Genomic DNA, 27,625 nt, shown 5'->3' on the forward strand with positions numbered 1-27,625 from the left:
AATTTTACTGACCACCTGCCGCAAGTGGGCTTAAGGTTTAAAGATTTTTCTGGATAGACTTTCATATACAACTGGCTCACTTGACTAGAAAATAAACAATTGACAGTTATGTAACTTTGTATCTTAAATAGTTTAGCAGATATGGTATGTATATGATGGACCGGTGGTATGGAATTCAGTGGTTTCTAAAATGGGAATGGACATAAAAACTAAACATTGTACAATTTTCTTAGAATTAAAAACAAAAAGGAAAACGAAAAAAAAAAAAAACAAAAAAACTTAAAATTAAATCAACTTTATAAGCAACCTTTTAAGGTCAATCTGAACCAAACAACTTATAGCTGAAAATCATTGTTTTAAAGTAGTTTCTACTAACGACGCTGTAAGGAAAATATTAGCTTCAACTCAGGTCTTGCATTTACTTTGTTCTGAGTGTGTACATTTACAAATGGTACTATTCTTGAAATTAAGCAAGTACAGCAATTATGAACTTATGTTTCTATCTACATACATATACCTTATATCACACTGTTTGTGTGGAACAATGAATAAATATAGAAATTTAATGTATTGTTTTCAAATATTAATGAGTCCTTGTGTTATTATATATGTGTAATATGTTGTGCATAGAATTATATCTTAATTCCAGTTAGAATAAAAGATTCGAGTTGATATTATTATGCTTTTATCATTTTAAATCATACAAAATGCATGAATTTGACAACTTTTTTATAGTCAGATTACTTCCATCCATTTTAATCAAAGACATATTTTACAATGGTTTAATAACAAGGGAAACTACACGGACGTTATGTAAGAAGTTCCAGATAAGCTAAAACATCATGCTAAAAAGTTAATATATCACAACTATACTCGGTATTTAATGTCATATATCATCACACAAACTTATTTAGTTACAATTTATAGTTTAAAACTGTATTAGTGCTATGTCTTGTACTGTAACAGTTACTATAACTTATCTCTTAAATGAATGTAGTGCTTGCTCTATATCATTAAGTTTTCTCTCCAGTTTTTCTTCCATCTTCCTAAGTCTTGTTTTTACCGTCTGTACTTTAAGATCTGACTTTACTACTTTGTTTTCTACTTGAGCTAATGCGGAGCTGATCTGTTCCATTGGGGTAGAGTGCTTCTGAAGCATTTTAAAGCCTTTACTGGTGAAATACCTTTTATACACTCTATTTCCCTGGAAATACAAACAAACATCATATGTTACCAAGAGATGTAAAATTTAGTGCTAAGTTTCTTTTCGGGTTGAAAAGTAACAAGTTTGTTTGACAACCTCACATTAAACCTATCTCTATCCCTAAGATACACTAATCCTTTAGTTAACAATATAGACTGTGTTAGTAATTTATTATATTCTCATCATCAGGAAAATGTCCAATTGTAGATTCTTTTCATATTCTTTAAAAAAAAGTATCAAATGCCTTCCATTAATGGGTGTATGTTGTTCGCACTGCTTACTTGAATAATGACACTCGTAGAATTGTAGACTAATCTTTTCAGACACTTTAGATCAAATCAATTGAAGTCAGGACTTAGATAATCTCACGTACGTATGCACGAATGAACGACAGAAAGCAAGCACGCACAAAATTAATATATGATATAACCAACAGCAAGTGGCATAAGGAAGGTAGAAGATACGTAACGGGCACGCGCATGCACCTGCACATGGACCCCACCCCCACCCCCTCAAAACACACATAAGCACACGAAAAACAGAAAATATCAAAATCGCACACGAATTGAAATAAATTTCGAAAGTTATTTAAGGTTCACAAGTTCACTTAATATTAGCATGTCTTGCTAACACGTATCTACTAAAAAAGAGATGCCTCTGATTAAAATTCAATCTTCAAGAGATTCTAATACCCTGTCAGAGACTTTTAATAGGCAAGTCAAAGCATGAATGTATTAAAGTTCTTGTAGAGTGTCTAATGAATTCACATATTTTATATTCAAATTTCGAATATATTATTGCTACTGTAACATAATATGAGAAACAAAAAGGTTAGTTTTCACGAATTAACGTATCCAAAGCAGTGCATGCGCTCTTTTATAATGACGTAAAATGTTCTCGGGGGCCTCCGTGGCTGATTGGTTAAGGTATCTGATGGAATTACTGATGAATTACAGATGTGGGTTAGAACGTCACTCGGGACGTTGGATTTTTTCGTGTGCGGAACCATTTAGTTGGCTAATGGAAGGCCAGTGGTTCTACCAAGGTACTCGCTCGTGATTACATAATGCATGGAGGAACGCCCACCAAGGGTCTTCTTCCACCATCAAAATTATTAAGTCGCAATATGACCTATAACTGTGTCGGCGCCACATTAAACCCAGCACAAAAATGTCTTACTTCCTCTTGTAAGCACTGTGACAGACACACTGGGAGACAATTTTTTAGGCATTCCGGGATACACTGAGATGTACAGGGTACAGCGTTTCTCTCCAACCGAGCAATAATCCAAGCCCTATTTACGACAACAGATTTCCGAGCGTCGCTTTGAATGATATGGTACGTTTCGGTCAGCTGAGCGATGAGGATATTCAGCAAAACAACTATCGTCATGGCAATAAACATCAACATTACAACTGTTCCCATTGGTCTGGAAATCAAACGTGTCATAACATGTCAACGTATTTAATCAAAGTGTTAGGATTGCTAATCTTTGTTCTGCATTATTAATATGCAATTCAACTAGGGTTTGGTTGGGCCCTTTATTTGCTTTACACCTCGTCAATGTCGATTTCAACAGATATATCATAACTTTCACAATGGTAAAATGACTAGCTACCATATATCGAACATTATACTGTACAAACAATAGACTACAAGTGTAGCACATGGTTTTCAAATGAATGAAAAGCCAAACGACAGCAAGACTTTTTGTCCACACATTTCTTAGGATTATGTTATAATACCTGTCTTGTTCAGCCATACATGTTAGATCAGTTTACTGCCTTCCGTTAAAAGTTGCAACATTAAAAAATAATGTAGAATGACTATCGATCACACGCTTTGACATTATAATTGACGTATAATTATGACGTCAATATACTCTCGTTTGGTTTGTCTTTGCCTTATAGATACCCTACCCGAATAACCGTGCCTTTCCCCGCTTGACAGGCATGAAAACAATCATTCCTTTTGTAAAAGGCTTAACGTGATCAAATTGTATCAATTTTCAATAGTTACAGCGACGCAGAAACAAAATGAAAGGTTTTACTTGAATATGCGATGACATTAATAATTGTTCTTATTGTTAAGAGATATCAAATGGCTTTGGTTTACAAAAACACTTTATATTTGGATATTTACTTCAATAGTAGAAAATCTTCATTAAACTAACTTTATACATAAATAGTGTATGTAGAGCTACATTCATAGTCAAATATTGTCTATTAACAGCCGACTGTTTAAAATATGTTCAGTCTTAGTGGTAATACACTGTGATCAACTATACATGTACACTGCGTGTACTATTTTTAACCTAGTATCATCGTACTGTTAATATATATCAACATGTAAATTTCATATTTATATAAACCATATGCAGTATGCGATAACGTTTCATACATCAAATTTGTGTCTTGTTTAACTTTAAATATTCTTATGTTAATGCAAAATACCAGACACTTACATGGTAACTACGTTTGTTTGAGGAAAACAATATGTTTAAAATATTTTGTCCAAAAACCAAATTGCATGCAATGTTGCATTACCTGTAGCCTTCAGAACCAGTGTATTCTACAATTGGCTGGGCCTCTATCATCGTCCTTAATCCAACAAACCATATTCCCCACATAGAGCTAAAAAGAGGAAATAGCCAAAAATCTCTGTAAGAGTTAGCAACGAACAAATCATCAGCCATTAAAAAGTTATTCAAAATAACAAATTTAAAGTAGCAAGACAAATTTCTATAGCCATGTATCAACCGGTATAAGAGTTAGTTTTGGCATTTTGCACTTCAAAAACATGATAAAAAGCCATTAAATAAAATACTAATATCAAACAATATGTTTTTTGAATAGGATGGTCATTTTTAACTTTTTTTGGTTAAACTTATTTCAACATAGTCTTTTTGTTGTGGAATAAGTAGTATGTAAGGAAATTAAATACAAGGAAAAAAAGTATAAGTCCTCAAAATTATCAAAACGATTTATTTTAGATATTGCATCTGGAATTCTGCAGTAACGTCTACATCTAAAACTTATTGTAGCCGTTTACGCAGAGTAAATGCTGTATTGTACTTGTGCTGGTAAACTACATCTGCACAAAAGTGTCGGGGTGTACTTGTATAATATGTCAATAGATTATAAGCCGTTTTACAATACAAACATACTATTTTACCTTGTTTCGTCATGAATGTCCAAGTCTCCATCGCCTTTCAGGACAAGAAGAAAAGTCCCTCCAAAAGCAAGGTTTATAAATACAAAACAGCAAACTGAACGGAATAAAGTTTCTCCAAAAGATTGTTCTAAGTGACTCTGCATAAGCCCCAGTTTCGCTAGGTGAAACGATTGAAAATATTTGTTATGAAAAATTCTTTTAGCATATTATACCCCAGTCACACATACGGCGCGGATAGCTACGTCTAGCCACGGATAGAAACGTAGTAATCCATATCGATCCGTACCTCAGCCGTACGGATTGATACGGATTACTACTTTATAGTACGACTCAGGTACGGATCGGTACGGATTACTACGTTTCTAGCCGTGGCTAGACGTAGCTATCCGTGTCGTATGTGTGACTGGGGTATAAGGCAATATAGAAACTGTATAATTATGTAAAATGTACATCGCATAAAAGATCATAGTTCTTCCTTCCTTCCTAAGCTATTTTATGTTCCTAACGACCCTATTTTACGTGTGGAGGACCGAAAGATACTGGAATTATTTCTTCATTTGGAGAGCTCGGATGTATGCTTTAACTGCTGATATACCACAAGACAAAATGGGAACAGGGGATTATGAATCCAACAATAAATCAACATAACAAACTTCACTTAACGTTATCCTTCCTCGGGGAAGCGAAAATGGGAAAGAATAATTTTGACAGCCATAAAAGATATTATTAAATAACATACACAGTGCAAACACTATCACATTTAAACATGTAGCTAAACAATATACATGTATATTGTGCATTTGCATTTATTATCTTTGCTAAAAATGCGGTTTATTTTGCATACCAAACATGCTGTCGTGAACAAACTAACCAACCCGCCATTTGCGATTTTGTCGGTGTTTTAATATTAAACTACCTTTTCTTAATTATGATAACAATTAGATCAAGACGCTATCAATAGCATATAAAAAAAAACACACACACACACATTTAATCAGGCATATTCATTTTACCACTAAAACCATTTTTAAAAGATTAAAAAATACACAGATAAATTCTAAATTTGGAAATACAATTAATAAAAAGAAGGATGTACAAAATATATATTCATTTTACACAAGCACATTATTAACTATAACTAATATATTAAATGCTCATTTAGATAGGGCACGACAAGGACGATATTTGTTTTTGTTTTGCATTCTCTTTCCCCTTATACGTTTTCACTAGTTTATAACTGTTTAGTGTATTGTTTTATTGAACTTTTCAGAAATTGGTTGTAGCGTTTAAATGAGTAACTATATTAAAATATTTTGATTCTTTACTTTAGTTAAAATTAGCAAAATAGCGGATAATTGTGTTTTTTTCAGTACAATTTTGTCAAGTTTACCTGAAAACTACTGCATATTTGAAGATCTTTATCACCCATAGGAAATATCCCACAGCGAATATATACCAATGAGCCCGGATATTAATGTAACGCACGGGAAGTACTAGCAACAAGAGTACCGCTGAAATTAGCTCCAACCAATTGAGAAGTTGTTTGCAGTAAGTGAGGCCATGCCTGAAAAATGTAAAATTAACTTTCTGTATGATTCGATAAAACATTAAACATTGTATATGTGGATTTATTGTTAATAGCAAATTTGTAAATACGAAACGTGATCTGTGTTTTGTATACAGGTATTGAATAATCTTAACAGGGGCATAAATCTAATGTACATATAACTTTTGTTCTCATCGGTTACCTTAACTTGTAAGTTTATATTGATTTAATTTTGGATAGTCGGTATTTTGGTTTTGGTGCTATATATTTTAAAATTGTATTACCTCACCACTTGGAGAATTTCATGAAAAATTGCTTTAATTACAAAGCCATATGCCACAATTTCAAAAACTGCACGTGAATGTTGTAATCTTGTGTCATAGTCCTTTATGTCGGCGGAAGTTGCACCCACAGCAACAGAAAATGTCAAAGAAAACAGGCTTAAGAGGTACAAAACGAAATTTGTCCTGAAAAAAAGTAACAACAAAAGCTCTCAAGAAAAAGAAATTTGTTCACAAATTAAGTAATTCTTTTTCATTCACTTCTCGAGCAAACTTAAAGATATATTCATGATAAGCATATATTTCATGTACCACAATTTGTGTGATATCAATATACAATATAAATTACCTTAAGGACAACGTTTGGAGAATTAAAAAATATTGATCACAGCTTACTCAAGTAGTTAAATAACATAGCTATGTACAAACCTTCATAAATGTAAGCTTGTAAGCTTAAGTCATAAATCAAGAACTGATAAACTACCAGTTAAGCATGCACTATCTCATATTTATTGCTTTAACAAGGTCTATTTGCAACTTTATACTGCCGAACACGTAAGACATTTAATCATCAGATTATTTGGATTATTTTACCAGAGATACTAACACAAACTTCTTCCTTGCCCACTCGTTCCATTTATGGCTGATCATAAGTCTAAGTATTGGATGATTTATTGCTTCCTGTAATTAAGATTTGATACAGCAAATAATTTCAAGGAGAAGACTGACCAACGTATTTTTAGCCTTGATATTATGAATAATCTTCAAGCAAAACTGTAATTTAAAAATCTGCTTTGTGTTTTTAAAAAGTCATAAAACCTAATGCCCTACCTTGAGGTTATTATTTGTATTTGTTTTAATGATTTTATAATTATCTAAAACACGTTTATTGTAAAATATCAATTCAGTGAATATATATTAAACAGTAGGAAAGAAGGAATTTGTAAAACACTCTGTTGGTTGTTAAAGCAAGTTTTTTAAAACCATACTTAAGCTAATTATTCAGTTTTAAAAATATACAAGAACTGCCTGAGATCACATTAGAAGCCCTAAGGTGACACAGTTTAACTGGGCAGGTGCCTTTAATCGTGCATTTATGTTGTGTGACATAAACATGTTACATATTTACTTAAAGACTTATTTTCAGTTTTCATTTATTTTTCATTTATCAATTTACCTTATGTCCTTTTCCAGCTAAGACATGGAAAACAGTGTGATCTTTGCAGTTGAAGGCAGAGTTATCTGGTAGTTTTCCAGTCTTATCTTCCTCCAACAGCTTGGTGTCAAATTCATCAGAGCCATCCTCCTTCTCATCCTTTAGACTGTCTAAAACTGCTAGTAATGTTTCCTTTTAAAGAATCAAAATTAATTATAACAGTATCCGCTTATAATCTTATTAAGAATGGAATTCCTCTCCCTGCACATAACTTTAGTTTGATGTCGTTTATCTTGTGGGCAGTTACGGCGGTATATAGCTGTTATGTTTCCCTACATTTCGTTTGTAAATTCTAAAGTATTTTGACATGTCATATGATGGCTATAGGTCATATACATGTATATAAGAATTTCAACGTTGTTTTACACTATATATTTCATTAAACACTGGTTATACGGAACTGCTCAGGACTAGCAAAATGTGTTCGTTATAGTCAGAGCTCGTTATTACCTGCGGCCTCCAGGAATATTGGAATACAACAAGTAGTGTAGCACATGGGGACTGGATGATTGCACGTGACTTTTTACCGATATGCGATTTGCATATTGTATTTATGGAACGCCGTTTTGCAATAAAGCTTGCACTCTATATGATATATAGAGAAATGTTTGTGACATGAATTGCTCATTCCTTTTTTTTTTTGGTTGGATTTAACGTCGCACCGACACAATTTTAGGTTATTTCATATAGTTTATTTCAACTTTCAGCAATAATCAATATTGATACCTAGTTGTGCATACGTTTTTTGTGTTAATTGCTCTTCAGTTTCCTGAATTATGATTCTGTGTTTTCAACGATGTCCAGGTGAAGACAAGAATCACATTTGTGAAAGCTCTAGTAAAGTATTTTAATATAGTCAAGGAATGTGACCAGTTAAGCTAAAAGTTATATTTTACATGAAAGAGAAATATAAGTATTTTTGTTCAAAACAATACCTTTCAGAATTAAGAAATACATATTTCATAGATCTACCTTTAAATTATGTATAATGGAGTAATATTTACTACAATAAAGTGTGATGCTATGATAATAATAATAAAGAAAACAAACAAGTTATTCACACTTAAGTTTCTTTTTAGGTTGAGTGGTCACACATACATCCATACTGTATAAATTCTAGACGCAGATAATCTTTCGACTTGTAAACATGATTTGTATAGAAAACTCGTGTATATCATAAGCTGATTGGTTGTGCATTGTATTTCATCAGCTGTATTTGTATTTTTCTAAAAGGTACATTTTTGAGATTCAGTTTATTTTATTTCGCAAAAAGTCTGAACTTGTATAACATTCATATCATACGCCTTCGATGCTGTCGCAATATGAAACGGCAAATTAATATAATGATAAAATTAAAATACAATGGCATAAACGTAGTCTGAAATAGAAAAAAGGGAAAATATTTTTGACGCCTGAAAGCTCTTGCCGGGGTAATTTGCTTAATTTGCTGATTTATTGATATACTGTTATGAATGGGATTTCATACTTAGTTTGTTCACTGAGACACAATATGAAATTATTGAATCATTTAATGGAACCTCGAGGTATTTTAGGATACTTTAAATATGGACAACCTATTAGAATTGATAAAAGCATATTTACCCAAAATTGTTACAGCTTAACAAGGCTAATACTCCAGATTTAGAAACGTAATTTTTGGACTTAAAATTAACGATTGTGAATAATAATCTAGAAACGAAAATATATGATAAAATTGACGATTTTAATTTTGAAATTGTCACATTACCCCACCATGATGGAGCTGTCCTTCGAGCAACATGTTCAGGTTTCTATATTTCACAACTTATTCGTTTTTCAAGAGCTTGCTTGAAGTAGTTAGAGGATTTTAATGATAGAAATCTTCAAATCACTAAACAATTATTACAACAGGGTTACCGCTAAAATATTAAGCTACTGAAAGCTTTCGATAAATTTTACTACAGATCATCTGAACTGTTAAAGAAATATAATACTAACCTTCAAACACCTTAAAACATGGTCTTACACTCACGGAATACTACTGATATTTAGTTTATAGAATTCGGATTATTAAACATCAGATATTTGTTAAAAAGTATGTCAAAGGAATCTACAATGCGAAACTTTTGAAGCACAGTGCATGTTTGCTAATTGACCCCTCAACAGTTAATTGTTACGCTTTCTTGTGCAATTAAAGTGTAAATCTCCTTGATGGTCTTCTCGTAAAACACATAAAACGGATGGAGGGAGTAGAATTTCATCTGCATTTGTTTTAATGGTGCTTTTACTAGTTAGGTTCTTGGAACTCAGACAAGGTGTTGAGTACGTTGGCTTTTAATCATACTTTATATTTACCATAATTTTATGTTTTACTTTATATGATTGACAGAACCTTTCTCAGCGGGGAATGATTCCCAGGTTTCTTTATATAGGTTACTGACCGTTCCAAGGCGGTACTACCGCTATTTTTAACTTGTTGTCTGTCCGTCTTGTATTTTGTGTTGCGTATGATTTTGTTGTTAACGTTTCTTTCCTCTTTCTTCTCACTCCTCTTATTACCCCCTCTCCCTCTCTCAATCCTTTCCACTTGCATTTGCGCTTCCTTGCCTTGGCTTCCGTGCCCACATTAATTTTTGCTGCCAGAATCCTAAGGCGGTGCCCGATTGTTGTTTTGTCCTGCTTGTGCGTGTGTGTGCTTGTGCATCTGTGTGTCTCGGGCGATGCCTTACAGTGTTGTTATATCTTACTTGTTTGTTTATATATGTTAGTAAGCTATGTGCGTGTGTTTGTCTTTTGTACATGAGTATCTAGGCTGCTGTGGTTTACGTTGTAAGGTAACTGTGGTTAAGGAACGTAGCATTCCCTTTTGAATATTCATCCTTGTTCCACTTTCCTTTTTAACACCTCGTTTTTACCCATACTCCTTCTTTTCCGCTTTTTCTACATTGTGAATAAAATTAACAATTACTTGTTGAGTTTTTTAAGCAACCCGTCAATAATATTTTTTCGTTACAGCTCCTTTTTGTTGTAGGCCTACTTTGCAAATGCGTGGCTCTTAGGCTGTGTTTGTGGTGCTCTGTGCTTCCGAGAAATCTACCCTGAGCTATTATCTTTTACTTTATAGTTTTTTGTGGGTTTTTTATATTGTACATATATTTTATAATTGTGCTTATGTACTATAAAATCAACAGATTAGTCCATGGCCGCTGGGTTGTAACAAATATAATCCAGTTTGGTGTAGGTATAGTAGGACACTGTGCTCATTGCTATAGAAATAATGCCTTATTATTTTTGTAAATATTTGCGAACGCTTGATCTAGTTCAAGGATGTACGAATGCGTACAAAACATTTAACTCCAAACTTTTTATGGACGAATTTTAATTCGTAGAAAGCACAGTTAACATTATCCTTTGCAGTTTCGTTTCCGGTTCTCGGACAAGTAATAGATCATAATTCACTGACACATTTTAAACTGTTTTCCATCGTACATATCAAAAAGCAAGGATGCCTGGACGAGAAAAGTGGTTAGGAACGAGGAAGATTACTTTATGTGAGGATCAGGAACGGGATAGAAAGAGGAATCGAGGAAACGTTTAAGAAAGACGGACCCGGGAATGTCACTACAGAATATAAGCCACGAAACATTAGACGAGCAGGGGACAGGTGAGAAGTTGCAAATGTTAGACGAGAAACCATCATCTAGCGGTACAGAGTTATGGATCATTGGTGACTTTATTGTTTATTTGGCTAATAAGAGCGTTGAACGAGGCAAGAACAATGTGAGAGACATGAGCATTTACTGGAACGGAATTTCGGGCATGAAAATTGAGCAACTTTATAGATGCATAGAGTACGCTCTTATTCAAGGCAAGGACCCAAGTAATTCTTCACTCAAAAGGAAATGATATTACTAGCTTTAACATATGTAAAATAACAAGACAGCTGACAAGCAATTTTAATAACTTATTCAGATGCTTTACAGTAGCATTAGTTATTTGGACATAAATTTTGCCCCGTCTACAGTGGGTACAGTCATCTTATACACAGGTAGATTTTGAAAGTTCTAGATTTAAAGAGAAAGCGCATAAACACTTACTATTACGTTTTGAGATAAAAATCAAACAACACAAAGTCATAGAAAGAAAGGGTTGTTTTACATGAAAATTGAACAGCATATGAAACATGTATATACCTTTACGAAACAAGTATCAGTATACTAATATAAACATTGAATTTTGGAAAAGGACTGCCTAAAGGAGCCCGACTTCCGGACAGTAAAACGCCTTTAAAAATCACCATTTTCAAAGAACTGTTACATATGTTCGTTTTGAAGCATTTGCAATAGCGTACGTGTGTTGGAATTTCACAGAACTAGATGGAACACAGTTTTCAGCAATTGTTTTTTTTTATTTCTTTACAAATGGCATTCATTTTCAAAGGGAGACGACTTTTTCTGAATATTTTAAATATCCATCGTACGGGACAGTACGGCAGAACATGTAAAGGTCAGGTAATATATTGGTAAAGATGTCGTTCGTTTATCAGATATTTCTGTGTTTGATGATATACTCCTAAACCTTAATTGGAAAATGAGGGAAATGTTCTAAAACATTCCTATGGCAAGGTTATAATACATACTAATATTTTCAAACACCGCTTGGACAGAACGCACTTATCGCCAGTCTGGAATGACATGTTCCTATTAATATTGTTTGAGGCAATCGCCATGTCTCAGGATATTAAGACAAATGTGAGATTAATTGGGAATGATAGTTTAACCTAGCCTAGAATTTTGGAGAAAAAACTGCATAACATCTCGAAACAAAAGTTTAAGGACAGTTTCACTGTGTTGAATAACATGATCGAAATAATATCTAAACCAAAATGAATTTATGAAAAATATGGGATAATACTGAAACAGGTTTTGCTGTAAATTCAAAATGTAACAACTTGCCATTGGATGTATCCTAAAGCTCTATAGATTTCAACCATAATCACCTTCTGATTATCTTGAACACCTCGAGAAACTGAAATTCTTATTTTCCTAAGTGTTTGTAATTACAGGATATCTAATTATTGTAACTACATAATAAATTAATTATTTTCATAAGTCACATATTAGGCTATGTTTATATTTCATATCTTATCATGGTAGAATATTTATTCATGTTCTTAAAAATGTAACTTTTGTTTAGAGATTATTTTGTTATTCCCCAAAGTTAGTTTGCTGTGGCGGAAAATTCTAGTCAGCCGTTGGTCGAATTTTCATTTGTCATAAGATATATGTGCAATGCTGTGCGTTTATGGTCACTGCTACCAAAAACAAAAATGAAGACAATGTATGGATAGGCATGACCTTCCGATCTTCGGTTTGCTTTAAGTTTTCATAAATCTCTATCGGGCAAAATCTAATAACCGAGAGAAATGTCTGCTATCAGATTTTTCCACATATTTTTTACATTTATTTTAATCATAGGTTACGTTACGAATAAGTTAAATGTTATTTTGTATAAAGATATTCATATTGACAATAATGAAATAATAACTGTTGCTTATTTTTCATTGGCAAATATTTGTCAAATAAAATAATTACAACAAATTACGTCTTAATGTCCTGGTATGACAAATGTTCAAAGTCGTGCGATATTCAAGTATTTGACAACCAATTCACAAAAAGATATGATCTTACTTTATAACTGGTTTTACGTATAGCTAGTTACATGCATTATATTTCAGAAGAGTTAATCAGCAAATCAAAATTGGAGTGTTATATTTGGTTTGAAACATCATTAAAGATATTTCAACAACCACGCTATGCTTCTAAAATATGTTTCACGATCAAACTGTGAGATAATCACAACAATCACGTTATCTTTTTAATTATTTTATAATTCCAAATTGTTAGGTCAATGCCTTCCCACTGCTAATGTGTCATCAGCATAACCTGTATTCTTTATATGTTTTGTTTTAGACAACGGGGCAAAGAATGTTTTCCTTATATATGATTATTTGCTATAACCATTTTTTTACAAAGAACAAAAAAGGCTTAAAATCGGACATTTTTAATTAATCCTTTTAATCGAACATTCGTTATTACGGTGTCCGTAATACATGATGTTTACTGTAATTATTCCCTCCGTTCATAGACGAATTAACTTGACAAAATGTAAAAGACGACAAATGTTTGTGATGCTGTTGTAGATTGATACGTTTCTTTACATAGGATGATTAAAAGGAATGTATATTATTATCTTAAATGTTAATGCTATGTCTTATAATCCCTTTATAACTTCAAAAATGTAACATAAATACGAGATAGGTGATAGAAAACAAAATCCATAAGTAAGTTGAATGTTGTAAGTACTTTGTTGAACAATTTCTAATTAAAAACCGCCAAACTCATAATGCGTCTTGCTTCATTATATGTGTAAAAACGTAATGCAAAACACGGACGATGGACGAATTAAAAATGATGAATTAAAGTAATTAAGGACGTCCAAAACGAGAAAACCATCAAAGCAATTCCGATACAAAGTGCAAAGTCTACAGTCTTCCAAAAATCAAAATTCGAAATTTACTGATAAGATATGCTGCAAGTTAAAACTCACCGTAAAATCACAATTAGAGTTTATCAATACGTCATCTATATGAAATAACCTTTGTACTTGATTTTCGTCGTCTGCCTTACTTCCTCCGAATAGACCTCGTAATCTGAAAAGAAAATAGTCAGTGAAAATAATAGAAAACAGAGTAATTAATAATTTAATTGTTACGATTATGCACTAGACTGAGTTACATAATACCTTTATATGGAAATACTTTATTTTACATAGAAGGGAAATTATCAGCTTTGAAATATGTTACAGATTCTTACTCGGCTGGTTTCATATTCCTAGCAATAAGGGCACTCATATCATCACGCTTATTATCTATTGCAATTTGCAAAGCAATTTTTTCCGTCTTGTTCTTAGCTAATGCGTTCATTCCATGTTCGAGCAACTTTTCGGCAACATTTTTAAAGTTGTGCTTAGCTGCGCAGTGAAGAAATGTGTTTCCTGTTTTCTTGTCCTGTACCTTATTTGGATCACCACCTCCGTGAATATATGCATTAACTGCATTCAATGCCTGAAAAAAGAAAACAATCTAGTCTTGAATAAAATTAATACTTGATACTTACAGTGTTCCTACATTTGCAACGATAAACTTTATAATACTCATGTGTTTGCAGTTTCTATTTCCTTTTTACATTCACTATGTATGTAGTATAGGTCATTTTACCCCGAAATCCGTCGAATTATTACTGCATGCAGAAGAATGTGGTATGCGATGTCATGAATACTTAAGTCAAACAGGAAAAAGTAGAGATAAAACTAAGCTGTCAGTCGATTCCATCGCCTTAAATCAACTTCAGAGTTCTATGTCGACATCTGCTTTATTGCAACTACATGCCGTGTGATTTCTAGAATTCGAATTGTAGTACCCATCCATCGTTTGACCGCTCCCCTAGTCGAGTGGTTAGTCGTTGTCTTGAAATCACTGTAACCTCTCACTGATTGGGGGCACGGGTTCGAGCCTTCCTACCGACCATATTTCTTTATGTGAGAAAGTTGGCAATTTCCTACGGAAACGAGAGTCTAGTACTGGTTCTTCCCAGGAGCGATGCTTAATTAAGTAATCTGCCCACCTGACATAAAAGAAGAATTGTTGAAATCTGGCGTTAAACCCAAGAAAATAAATTTCCGTCGTGAGCAAGTTAATGGGCAAGGAAACTTACTTAGTCATTAAAGCCAAATGACGGAGCCCAGCACTTAAGGTTTTTAACTTCATGTACAACGGCTACATGACCGGAAGCTGAATCGTTGATAAGTTGGACCTAAATACATGTTCAATGTACGAAAAGAAACGTTTCCAGTTGATTCAAGCATGTCTTCAGAATTGCATGTTTAATGTATTCCAAAACACACAGAAATGCTTAGAGCTATTACCTTTATAACTTGAGTAATGTATGTAAACAGGGCATGTATGTTTAAACTAATGTGTGGACTTACAACTTTCTTTTTTTGATTTTTTATTTTTTTTTTAAAGATTAACTTCCCTTAGTTGTTACTATAACTTATATTGTAACTTTTTTATAATTGACCGTAGGGAAAAACCAAGACCACTTTTCTGTGGTACAACATAGATGCTACTTTCAAATTTTAGGTGTATTTTAAGGTATCTCTACCTGGTAAGGAGTTTTTATGTTGATTTAGAAAAACAAAAGAATTACAATAATCACTACCACAAAATTAAAATTCCATTTGCAAATACAGGTGCTAGTGTAAAGAAATTTGCTGTGACGGGCGTATATTGTGACATTCTGGCACTCTTGTTTATTTATGTTAGACTTTGTGTTATATTTATTATGTTCATAAGTATTTGTTTTGGTATTTTTTTAAATAAATAGATTAAAATATGTGTTGAAATTTTCAGTGATATTTGTATTTTTTGCAAAATGATATTAAGTGGCATTTGTCCATAAATACGAACAATATTCCAAATGTATACAGATTCTTATTCAGTTCTCACATTTGTTCATATCTGGATATTTTTCGAATGCGTACAAACAAATCCAGACAAACAGAAAAATTCCAAATTGTATTTTTTTTTCTTAAAATTTAATTAAATTTCTTTTTCTTTTCTCTCATTTGTTCGTACGTACGAACACATGATTATGAGAAATGAAAAAGACTTTATTACAATTTGGAAATTTGTTCGTACGTATGAACAAAATTCCAAATTGATTTTTTTTTAAAGTTAATTCTTTTTCAGTTCTCTCATTTGTTCGTACGTACGAACAAATGCAGGCTGCTCATTACGAACAAATGATTGTGAATGAAAAAGAATTTTTAAAGCAGTTTGGAATTTTGTTCGTACGTCCGAACAAATCTGGGCTGTTCAAACAGTATATCAGAATTGAAAAATAATATGGACAGGATTTGTTCGTACGTACGAACAAAATTCCAAATTGCATTTTTTTAAGAATAAATTCTTTTTCAGTTCTCTCATTTGTTCGTACGTATGAACAAATGATAGTGAGAAATGAAAAATAATTTTTAAAGCAGTTTGGAATTTTGTACGTACGTCCGAACAAATCTGGGCTGTTTGAACAGAATATCAGAATTGAAAAAAAAAATATGGACAGGATTTGTTTGTACGTACAATCAAAATTCCAAATTGCAGTTTTTTTAAGAATAAATTCTTTTTCAGTTCTCTCATTTGTTCGTACGTACGAACAAATGCAGGCTGCTCATTACGAACAAATGATTGTGAATGAAAAAGAATTTTTAAAGCAGTTTGGAATTTTGTTCGTACGTCCGAACAAATCTGGGCTGTTCGAACAGTATATCAGAATTGAAAAATAATATGGACAGGATTTGTTCGTACGTACGAACAAAATTCCAAATTGCATTTTTTTAAGAATAAATTCTTTTTCAGTTCTCTCATTTGTTCGTACGTATGAACAAATGATAGTGAGAAATGAAAAATAATTTTTAAAGCAGTTTGGAATTTTGTACGTACGTCCGAACAAATCTGGGCTGTTTGAACAGAATATCAGAATTGAAAAAAAAAAATATGGACAGGATTTGTTTGTACGTACAATCAAAATTCCAAATTGCAGTTTTTTTAAGAATAAATTCTTTTTCAGTTCTCCCATTTGTTCGTACGTACGAACAAATGCAGGCTGCTCATTACGAACAAATGATTGTGAATGAAAAAGAATTTTTAAAGCAGTTTGGAATTTTGTTCGTACGTCCGAACAAATCTGGGCTGTTCAAACAGTATATCAGAATTGAAAAATAATATGGACAGGATTTGTTCGTACGTACGAACAAAATTCCAAATTGCATTTTTTTAAGAATAAATTCTTTTTCAGTTCTCTCATTTGTTCGTACGTATGAACAAATGATAGTGAGAAATGAAAAATAATTTTTAAAGCAGTTTGGAATTTTGTACGTACGTCCGAACAAATCTGGGCTGTTTGAACAGAATATCAGAATTGAAAAAAAAATATGGACAGGATTTGTTTGTACGTACAATCAAAATTCCAAATTGCAGTTTTTTTAAGAATAAATTATTTTTCAGTTCTCTCATTTGTTCGTACGTACGAACAAATCCAGACTGTTCGTACGTACGAACAAATGATAGTGAGAAAAAATAATTTGTAAAGCAGTTTGGAATTTTGTTCGTACGTCCGAACAAATCTGGGCTGTTCGAACAGAATATCAGAATTGAAAAATAATATGGACAGGATTTGTTCGAACAGAATATCAGAATTGAAAAATAATATGGACAGGATTTGTTCGAACAGAATATCAGAATTGAAAAAAAATATGGACAGGATTTGTTCGTACGTACGAACAAAATTCCAAATTGCATTTTTTAAAGAATAAATTCTTTTTTAGTTCTCTCATTTGTTCGTACGTACGAACAAATTCAGACTGTTTGTACCTACGAACAAATGATATAGAGAAATGAAAAAGATTTTTTAAAGCAGTTTGGAATTTTGTTCGTACGTCCGAACAAATCTGGGCTGTTCGAACAGAATATCAGAATTGAAAAATAATATGGACAGGATTTGTTCGTACGTACGAACAAAATTCCAAATTGCATTTTTTTAAGAATAAATTCTTTTTCAGTTCTCTCATTTGTTCGTACGTACGAACAAATCCAGGCAGTTCATGCGTACGAACAAGTGAGTAATGAAAAAGAAATTTTAAAGCTATTTTGGAAATTTGTTCGGACGTACGAACAAATCTGAGCTGTTTGAACAGCATGTCAGAACTGAAAAATAATACGGAATATGGATTATTGTTCATACGTACGAACAGCCAGGATTTGTTCGTACGTACGAACAAAATTCCAAATTGCATTTAAAAATGTGAAGAATGAACAAGAATTTGTAAATTTTATTTGGAATTTTGTTCGTACGTACGAACAAATTTTGATTTTCTGTTGCTCTGGTCTGCGATTTCTTCAATTTTTGCTGTGATTTTCACCGGTAAAAACTCCATATAGCGACAGAAAAGAGGGACAGACCGGAAGATCCTCTTTTATTCCGGAAGCAGATTAAATATATAATTTTTAATGTGAAAAAGTGATGTCCATCAAGCTATAATTTACTATTGCAAACTTAGATCCCTGACCAAGCGATCAAAATGATGTCCATCAAGCTATGATTTACTATTGTAAACTTAGATCCCTGACCAAGCGATCAAAATACTCATGTTGTTTACATATGCATCCGCTGACTTAATTTGCATTTTGTAGTAAGGCTATAAGGGATTAATGATTTTTATCGACTTGTCACAAGGAAATCGATCTGCATCGCTGACAGGAAAAAATACTTATGCACGTGAAATGATCGAGATAATTCGACGTTAATCAAGTTCAGTTTTACAGACATAATGTAATCAGTCCGAGTGCACGTTCTGGATAGGACGTAAAAAATGTTTGATTTGAAAGTGAGTCTGAGATACGGCTAAAAACTGTAATATCATCCATTTTAAAAACCACAAATACATTTATGACTGACTTTTAAGTTTAACTTCACTCGCGTCTTGGGCGGAGTTTATGTAAATGACGGTTACAAAATTAGCCACTCACGATAACAAAATCGATATCAGTCAGTGACTAAATGTGTATGATGCAAACACTGAATCGGCGCACTATTCTGAAAACGGAAGAAACTTTATTGCTAAAATGTGACTAATTTACACGCATGAATTGTATTGCAATGCGGGTCGTTTTGTGATACTGGAAACAAATGAGGCAATTCAAATAAAGATCATAACTATTGGAAGCTAATCATTGCTTCTGTACTAAAATTCGTTCTTCCCCATGATAGAAGTGTTGAAACGTTTGTGTTGTATCTGGAGGCATAGTGCATTTAAAGGAATTTTTAGACTTAATTAGAGTGCTCCTGTTGGTAATCAGTACCATTCATGAATTCAATATTAACATTGTTGGAACTGCGAAGATAGTGCTCAAGACAAAAATAACAAGTACAAAGGGAAAAATGTAAATTGTTGTGAGACAATTCCCCATTTTATACAGTAATACTTTTTTACAGCCAAATACATTTGAGCCGTGCCATGGGAAAACCAACATAGTGGGTATGCGACCAGCATGGATCCAGACCAGCCTGCGCATCCGCGCAGTCTGGTCAGGCTCCATGCTGTTCGCTTTTAAAGCCTATTGGAAATGGAGAAACTGTTAGCGAACAGCATGGAGCCTGACCAGACTGCGCGGATGCGCAGGCTGGTCTGGATCCATGCTGGTCGCAAACCCACTATGTTGGTTTTCCCATGGCACGGCTCATTTATACTGGTTTTTTTTTCTACGGTCAGAAAATTTGTCCAGATGAACGTCACGGTAAATTTCATCCAAAGATACAAGTCAGATTTGATGCATCTGTCTGTAATCTTGCCTCATTGTGGATCTTATCAAGTTTCTGCTTCCCATAAGGTGTGTATTCATGTTCCATCAGCATATTCAGTAGTAGAGCAGATAAAAGGAATGAAAATAGTTTCTAGAGATCGGTGGTCTAATTCAAATCGATATTTACGTCATCCATGCTTCGTTTTATATACTTAATATGGGATCCGTCATCAGCAAGGAAAACTTGAGATGTTCATAGACTTCTGGAACTGGTTGGCCTGGCACAGGAAATTTGAGATGATAAGGTTATTTTATTTTCTACAAATTATTACTTATCTAGCTGAATCGAAAATATAAGCCATGTCTTTGCTTAGCTTGACATCTTTTTTGTATATCAGGTTACATAATTATATTTCTTACAACGGGATTATTAACCATCAAATGTAAACAAGTGTCATCAGCAGTACGATAAATACTGGAACCTGTATCTTGTATATATCTGAAACAATATCGTCAATATATACAGATATAAAAGCTGTTCATTGATTGATCCTTTTAGAATTTCAGAAGGTATTGTCACTCAATCTGACATTTAAAATTGAATGTCAACCAGCTGTATACGATTTGTCAAATAATAAGGAAACCATTGAAGTAAATTGTCATGGGCACTGAAACTGTAAAGTTTACTAATAACTGAAATACTTTGATACGAGACTTTATCGAAAGCTTTGCCGATATCAAAGAATAAAGCCCCTACTTCTGATCTCTTTGCAAAAGTTACTTATGTAAATGCCTAAGTTGATTCACTATTGAATTTGCTCGCCTAAATCTAGACCAGCTGGGAAGTCAAAAAAGAGCTTTAATTATAACAGTTGTAAATGTTTAAAAAAATACTCTTTCAAATACCATTTCAGTAGTGTGAAGCATAAGGATCATGGGTCTATACTGTTTTAAAGGCAACACAAGCGTTTGTATTTTTTTTAAGCTTTGGGAAGTTTTACGTTCTAAGTAAAAACAAGTTAAATACTTGTTGAAGAGGGCATGAAAAGAAAAATGAGAAATTGATTTCTAGATCTACGGTGCCCCTAAAGTGACATGTTACGCACTTTTTTTCCACTTAGGTAATGTGAGACTTTTTTATTTCGTTTAAACGAAATAATTTCGTTTAAACGAATAAGTTATTTCGTTTAAACGAAATCATTTCGTTTTAACGAAATAACTATTTCGTTTAAACGAAATGATTTCGTTTTTACGAAATGATTTCGTTAAAACGAAATGTTATTTCGTTTAAACGAAATGTTATTTCGTTTAAACGAAATGATTTCGTTTAAACGAATTAGTTACGAAATGATCATTTCGTTTAAACGAAATAGTTATTTCGTTAAAACGAAATGATTTCGTTTAAACGAAATATAAAAGTCTCACATTACAAAAAAGTTGTAAAAAGTTTGGAAAAAAAGTGCGTAACATGTCACTTTAGGGGCACCGTATAGATCCTCTGAATAACCGAAATTATTTCTAGATAAGAGTATTCTGTGAAAATTGTTTTATTTTGATAATTGAAGTCTTGAGATAAATTGTTAAATATGTCAAATTAATTACAAATCTTGCCGAGAAATATTTATCTGCTACATGTCAGCTAACAATAATGTATTTACTTTTAGGCTACGATCAAATGCAAAATAAAAAAATAATTTCGAAAAAAAAAATTATTATAATATATGTTGTTTTTTTACAATTAACACATATGGGTTATATGCTTCTGATTATGTCTCCCCCCCCCCCCCTCTGGGGGAGACATATTTTTTTTGCCCTGTCCGTCCGTCCGTCCGTCCGTCCGCCCGCCCGTCCGTCCGTCCGTCCGTCCGTCCGTACGTCACACTGCATTTCCGAGCAATAACTGGAGAACCATTTAACATAGAACCTTCAAACTTAATAGGGTTGTAGGGCTACTAGAGTAGACGAACCCTATTGTTTTTGGGGTTATTCTGTCGAAGGTCAAGGTCACAGGGGCCTGAACATTGAAAACAATTTCCGATCAATAACTAGAGAACCGCTTGACCCAGAATATTGAAACTTCATAGGATGATTGGCCATGAAGAGTAGATGACCCCTATTGATTTTGGGGTTACTCCATCAAAGGTCAAGGTCACAGGGGCCTGAACATTGAAAACCATTTCTGATAAATAACTAGAGAACCGCTTGACCCAGAATGTTGAAACTTCAAAGGATGATTGGCCATGAAGAGTAGATAACTTCTGTTAATTTTGGGGTTACTCCATCAAAGGTAAAGGTCACAGGGGCCTGAACATTGAAAACCAATTCCGATCAATAACTAGAGAACCGCTTGACCCAGAATGTTGAAACTTCATAGAATGATTTTTCATGAAGAGTAGATGAATCCTGTTGATTGTGAAGTCACTCCATCAAAGGTCAAGGTCACAGGGGCTTGAACATTGAAAACAATTTCCGATCAATAACTAGAGAACCACTTGACCCAGAATGTTGAAATTTCATAGGATGATTGGTCATGAAGAGTAGATGACCTCTGTTGATTTTGGGGTCACTCAGTCAAAGGTCAAGGTCACAGAGGCCTGAACATTGAAAACCATTTCCGATCAATAACTAGAGAACCACTTGACCCATAATGTTGAAACTTCAAAAGATGATTGGTCATGTAGAGTGGATGACCCCTATTGTTTTTGGGGTCACTCCATTAAAGGTCAAGGTCACAGAGGCCTGAACATTAAGAAAACATTTCCAATCAATAGCTTAAGTACCACTTGATCCAGAATGTTGAAACTTCATAGGACAATTGTACATACAAAGTAGATGACTCCTATCGATTTTGGGATTATTCTGTTAAAGGTCAAGGTCACAGGGGCCTGAACATTGAAAAACATTTCCGGTCAGTAACTTCATAACAACTTGACCCAGAATGTTGAAAGTTAATAAGATCATTGGTCATGCAGAGTAGATGACTCGTATCGATTTTGGGATCACTCTGTCAAAGGTCAAGGTCACAGGGGCCTGAACATAGAAAACCGCTTCCGATCAATAACTTGAGAACCTTTTGACCCAGAATGTTAAAACTTTATAGGATAAATGGACATGCAGAGTAAATGACCCCAATTAATTTTGGGGTCATTCTATTAAAGGTCAAAGTCACAGGGGCCTGAACATGGAAAACAATTTCCGGTCAGTAACTTGAGAACCACTCAACCCAGAATGTTGAAACTTCATAGGATGATTGCTCATGCAGAGTAGATGACCACTAACGATGTTGGGGTCACTCCGTTAAAGGTCAAGGTCACAGGGGCCTGAACATTGATAACCATTTCCGATCAGTAACTTGAGAACCTCTTGATACAGAATGTTGAAACTTCATATGATAATTGAACATGCAGAGTAGATGACTGGGTCAGTCTATTAAAGGTCAAGGTCACAGGGGCCTGGTCATGTGAAATCATTTCCGGAAAATAACTTGAGAACCACTTGACCTAGAATGTTGAAACTTAATAGGATGATTGGACATGCAGAGCATGCAGAGTAGATGATTTATTTTGGGGTCACTTGATCAAACGTCAAGGTCACAGGAGCCTGAACAGTGGATTGAGAACCACTAGGCCAAGAGTGTTGAAACTTAGCGGGATGACTGGACATGCCAAGTAGATGATCCCTATTGCAGCCAACCATCAGTGTCTCTTTGACTTTCGCTCCTGACCCCTACTGACTTCTTGCCTATACCACTTTGCATTGGGGGAGACATGCGCTTTTTTGCAAAAGCATCTTCTAGTTATTATTTTCCTTTGCACCAATGACGAACTGATGCACATGCTTCTGAGAGCATATTAACAGGAAAAAAACTTTAAAAAAATAGATAATGAAGTGACACATGTGTTATAGTACGACAAAAATATATCAGAAAATGTGCAGGCAGCTAGATTGCGCTCCAGTGTAACTTTATTGCAAACGGCGCAGGTTTCAGTCCCCGATAAAACATCTTATGTATGCATGGTTGTTTAAATCACTGAATGAAAGAAAATGAGATACATGTATCAGGTTATACTTATTTGAATAATCTTACCTTTTGTTCACCATCTTTGAAGTCAGCCTCTAAGTCTAAACCTTGTCCTTGATTTTCACTTCTTTTGTCTTTTACCTTGACCATTTCAGTACCTACTGACGCCATATCATATACAGACTCTTGTCCTCTCGCACTGCTGTATGAAATAAACTTGGAAACAGTATATTGAAGTTCATAATAATTGTTACTTTTTCATGAAAAAAGATTACAATATCTGATCACAGGTAGACCTTCTTCTCTTTAAAAGGAATAATCTGAATTTCAGATGTCGTTAAATCTACGATCATAACACGTAATTAAATATCATCTTTAAGCCCGCTATGCTTAAAATATGTTGATAGTGGCAAGGTCATACATTTATCAGATTCTTTTCTTCAAAACAAATGAACAAGATATAGATTTACGTCCTTTTTGTTTTGCGTTCAAACTTCCGGGTTAAAGTCCGTACTATACTGCAAGTCAAGACGTTAAATAGTTTTCTAGATAAGGAAACTGAAAATCAGTTTCGATCATGAGCAATAAATTCAACTAAGTAACGTCTTCAACAAAATCGTTTTAGTGTAAAAAAAATGTCTGCTCACAATTTTGCACGAAGTTAAAACGTTAATTTAAGATAAACTGTTATAACGATACATTCTGTTTTGAACAGGTATTTCAGTAGAATGTTATTCTAAATATTTAGCATGAATGTGCGTTCAATTATATGTTTTTGTTTACACCAGATGTCAACAAACAACAACAACAACAACAACAACATCTATTTAGCAAACTCGACACGACATATCTTTGGCTAAAGAACAGTGAAAATATACATATAAACATAAACATAAATATGAGTGAATATGCAAAAAGTGATGAATCTACAAAGGAAAGGATCTTTTGAAGTTAAGAACGCCGTCAAACAAAATAGTCAACGTAATAAAAATATGCAACACCCATTAACGCCTTCGCGACAGCTCTATACTGGTATAAAAGCACTGGATGTACTGTCTGACAAATATATAAGATATAATAAGAGAAGTACATATTTTTTGTTACAACTCATTGAGGTTGTTTTATGAGTAAATGAAATATCTGATTTCCATAACATAAGCTACAGCATTCTTGTTTTAAATACAGTTTCATAAGTAGTTTTTGTTCCTGCATATATTTTAGTGAACAAGATTGTTGCGTAGTTTACAGATCGTTCAACAAAAGTTATTACTATTTGAAAAACATAATACCTACCGTAAGCATACATACAAACTGTTTTGATTGATAACTTGCTTATCTTACACTAAAGGGTAGAAAACCACAGGTTGCCCAATTCGTCCATAAATGAAAAGGTTAAGGCTCGATGCTATTGAGAATTACAATGGAAATAAGAGATCTGTCTTTTTTTGTGATTGTAATCATTTTGACACGTATTTGACTTTGGACCTTTACTATGTTTAAACTTTTAAGATTAAGTATTCCTTAAAATCAAGTGATTTTATTTACCTATATATTCATGTTTTGTTTATTTGCTTGTTGGTTTAGTCATGTATCAATTTCTGTATTTATGACTATGTTCATGGTATTGAAAATGCAAGCTACGTTCCACACTCGTTAGCTTCGAAATAAGCCGAGTTTTTCTTTACTATTTTGTTTTTTCCTATAAAAATATTTCTTTGTATGATAAATAACTAAAGTCGTTAAACATTTGTCCCGACCCTCTTTAGTTTTATATATAATATGAACATTCATGCATTTTCAATTTGTTCACAATTTCTGGCAAGGTTGTAAAACTGTATTTACTATAAAAGTGAATAAAAGAATAAAAATATTATAAAACCGAAAGTAAGTAAGCCACAAAAAGACGTAATAATATTTCGTATGCTCGTTTATAAGTTAAAAAAAAAGCACAAAAAAACTTTATACTTACAGAACAATTCTGACTTGAAACTACCGGTTTAACTAAAATTATTCAATACTTTTACAAATCACTACTATCTTACCTTATGCCTTTAAAATCTCTTTTTACAAGGTCTACTTTGCAAGGTTTAATACTGAGAGGATCAATGAAATTAAATCAATACTATTTGAGTTGAATTTCGTGGAAGCCCGTCGATAAACAACATACGGAAGAGAATGAAGACCTCCCTTCGACTTTCCGACTACTGCCCTTACTTCATATGTTTTAATATTTGTTAAGTGAGAGTAAATATTTATGATCTGTATCAATCATTTCTTTAATTATTTTAGAAGACGGTATTGCAAAAACGCATTTTTCAGGAAACAGACGTTTCTTTATTACTAACCATTACTCAGAAAGAAGCGACCTTGGATAAACATCCAGTCGAAATCAATTGATTAAAAGTGAATTTATTTAGACTCTAATAAGTGTTGCATTATTATTAACGTTCAAGTATACACGCTTTCAAATTTGCACTTTTTGGCTTACCGAAATGGGAAATGTCAACTACATATAAGACACGGCTTATATAAGAAAATAAACTGATAATTTCATTAAAACTTTTTTTATGAAAGAATATTAAATGCTAAATGCTACAATGAACTTCTTATGCAATAGATATTTGTTAACCATTCAGTGCGAGTATTTAGTAAGGAGACCCTTCGCAGAGACCATACATATGATTTTGTCATATCAATAAAACACTTTTGTACTGGTATAAACGTTGTGATTTCTTCAAGGAAGGCTATTACATGTAACAAGAAGGTAACGTTTATGATTTGCTTTTTCTTTGTAACCTTATTGATATTTTTACATGTAGAATGTGTTCTAACATTTCTTATTATTTCTTGATAGATTTTTGGCGCCTAACATAATATTTAGTTATACCATAGGTTTGCATATACATCACAAAGCACGAAGTATAATATACCGCTTTATGAAGAAAGACAATCTACAGAAATTTGTTATTAAAATAAGTTGTTTTATAAGTAATCTCGTCCATTTTTAGTCTACGGTTTGATTTTTAAGCAGAAGCTATTCTGTCCTAGATTATGTATAAGGATCATATCATGGCCCGGTAATAAAAGAATAAGGACGAAGGGCAATCAATAGTGTGGATCTACAATTTGATGATAATATTTCATCAATCACTCAGTGATAAAACGCCGATGTATTCAAGATGGCAAGTGAACGACATGCCTGAAATTAATGGGAACCTATCTAAAAACCAGGGGTTTTTTTTACAAAGCTTCTTGTATTCTTAATATTTATAATTGTTTATGCATTTCATATTTAGGAAAGTCTTGACATGTTACAACCAAACACATACCTTTAAAGCCAGTAAATATCATACAATATGCTTTTAGTAGTTAAGGACCTATCTTCCGATCTAGGTCGTCGTTCATTTTTTCTATATAAATTACGTCATCCTGGCCGGTGCAGGTAATTTTTGAGGTACAGGGACTTTTAGGGCTCATCCTGACGATACGTTAATGGAGTATCGATTAAGCGTGTCGACGTTATTTTTCCATTACCCATATCGGGGATTACTGCTTTCTAATTAATATAGCAGACGACATACATTATATAATAACCCTCGCGTTTACTTGAGTCATGAAATACAAGTCCAATCGCTCTGTCACATTTACTTTTTATATTAACTTGATTTAAGTGTAGGTTATTTACCGAGTAGGAGGTGTTCATGAATTGAAAATACCCGCTCTCGTGCGAATCGTGACACCGGGAGCGCGTACATGAACACCGATCTAAGAGGCAAGTAACTG

At 33.3% G+C, this 27,625-nt stretch overlaps 1 protein-coding gene across 1 annotated transcript; it reads right to left on the bottom strand.

Annotated features, from left to right (window-relative positions):
* Positions 1–859: 859 nt before the first annotated feature.
* On the bottom strand, positions 860–25,917 carry LOC128554904 (uncharacterized). Its single transcript, XM_053536242.1, has 12 exons — positions 25,885–25,917; positions 23,909–24,044; positions 14,276–14,526; positions 14,010–14,112; positions 7,383–7,553; positions 6,813–6,886; positions 6,209–6,391; positions 5,769–5,942; positions 4,379–4,535; positions 3,751–3,837; positions 2,384–2,633; positions 860–1,204 (listed from the first exon to the last, which is right to left on the bottom strand). Exons 2-9 carry the CDS (start codon positions 24,011–24,013, stop codon positions 4,388–4,390), a joined length of 1,209 nt encoding a protein of 402 aa, XP_053392217.1. The 5' UTR covers positions 24,014–24,044; positions 25,885–25,917; the 3' UTR covers positions 860–1,204; positions 2,384–2,633; positions 3,751–3,837; positions 4,379–4,387.
* Positions 25,918–27,625: the final 1,708 nt, after the last annotated feature.

This window comes from Mercenaria mercenaria, chromosome 2 (genome assembly GCF_021730395.1).
Source record: "Mercenaria mercenaria strain notata chromosome 2, MADL_Memer_1, whole genome shotgun sequence".
In the NCBI taxonomy this organism is placed as follows: Eukaryota; Metazoa; Mollusca; class Bivalvia; order Venerida; family Veneridae; genus Mercenaria; species Mercenaria mercenaria.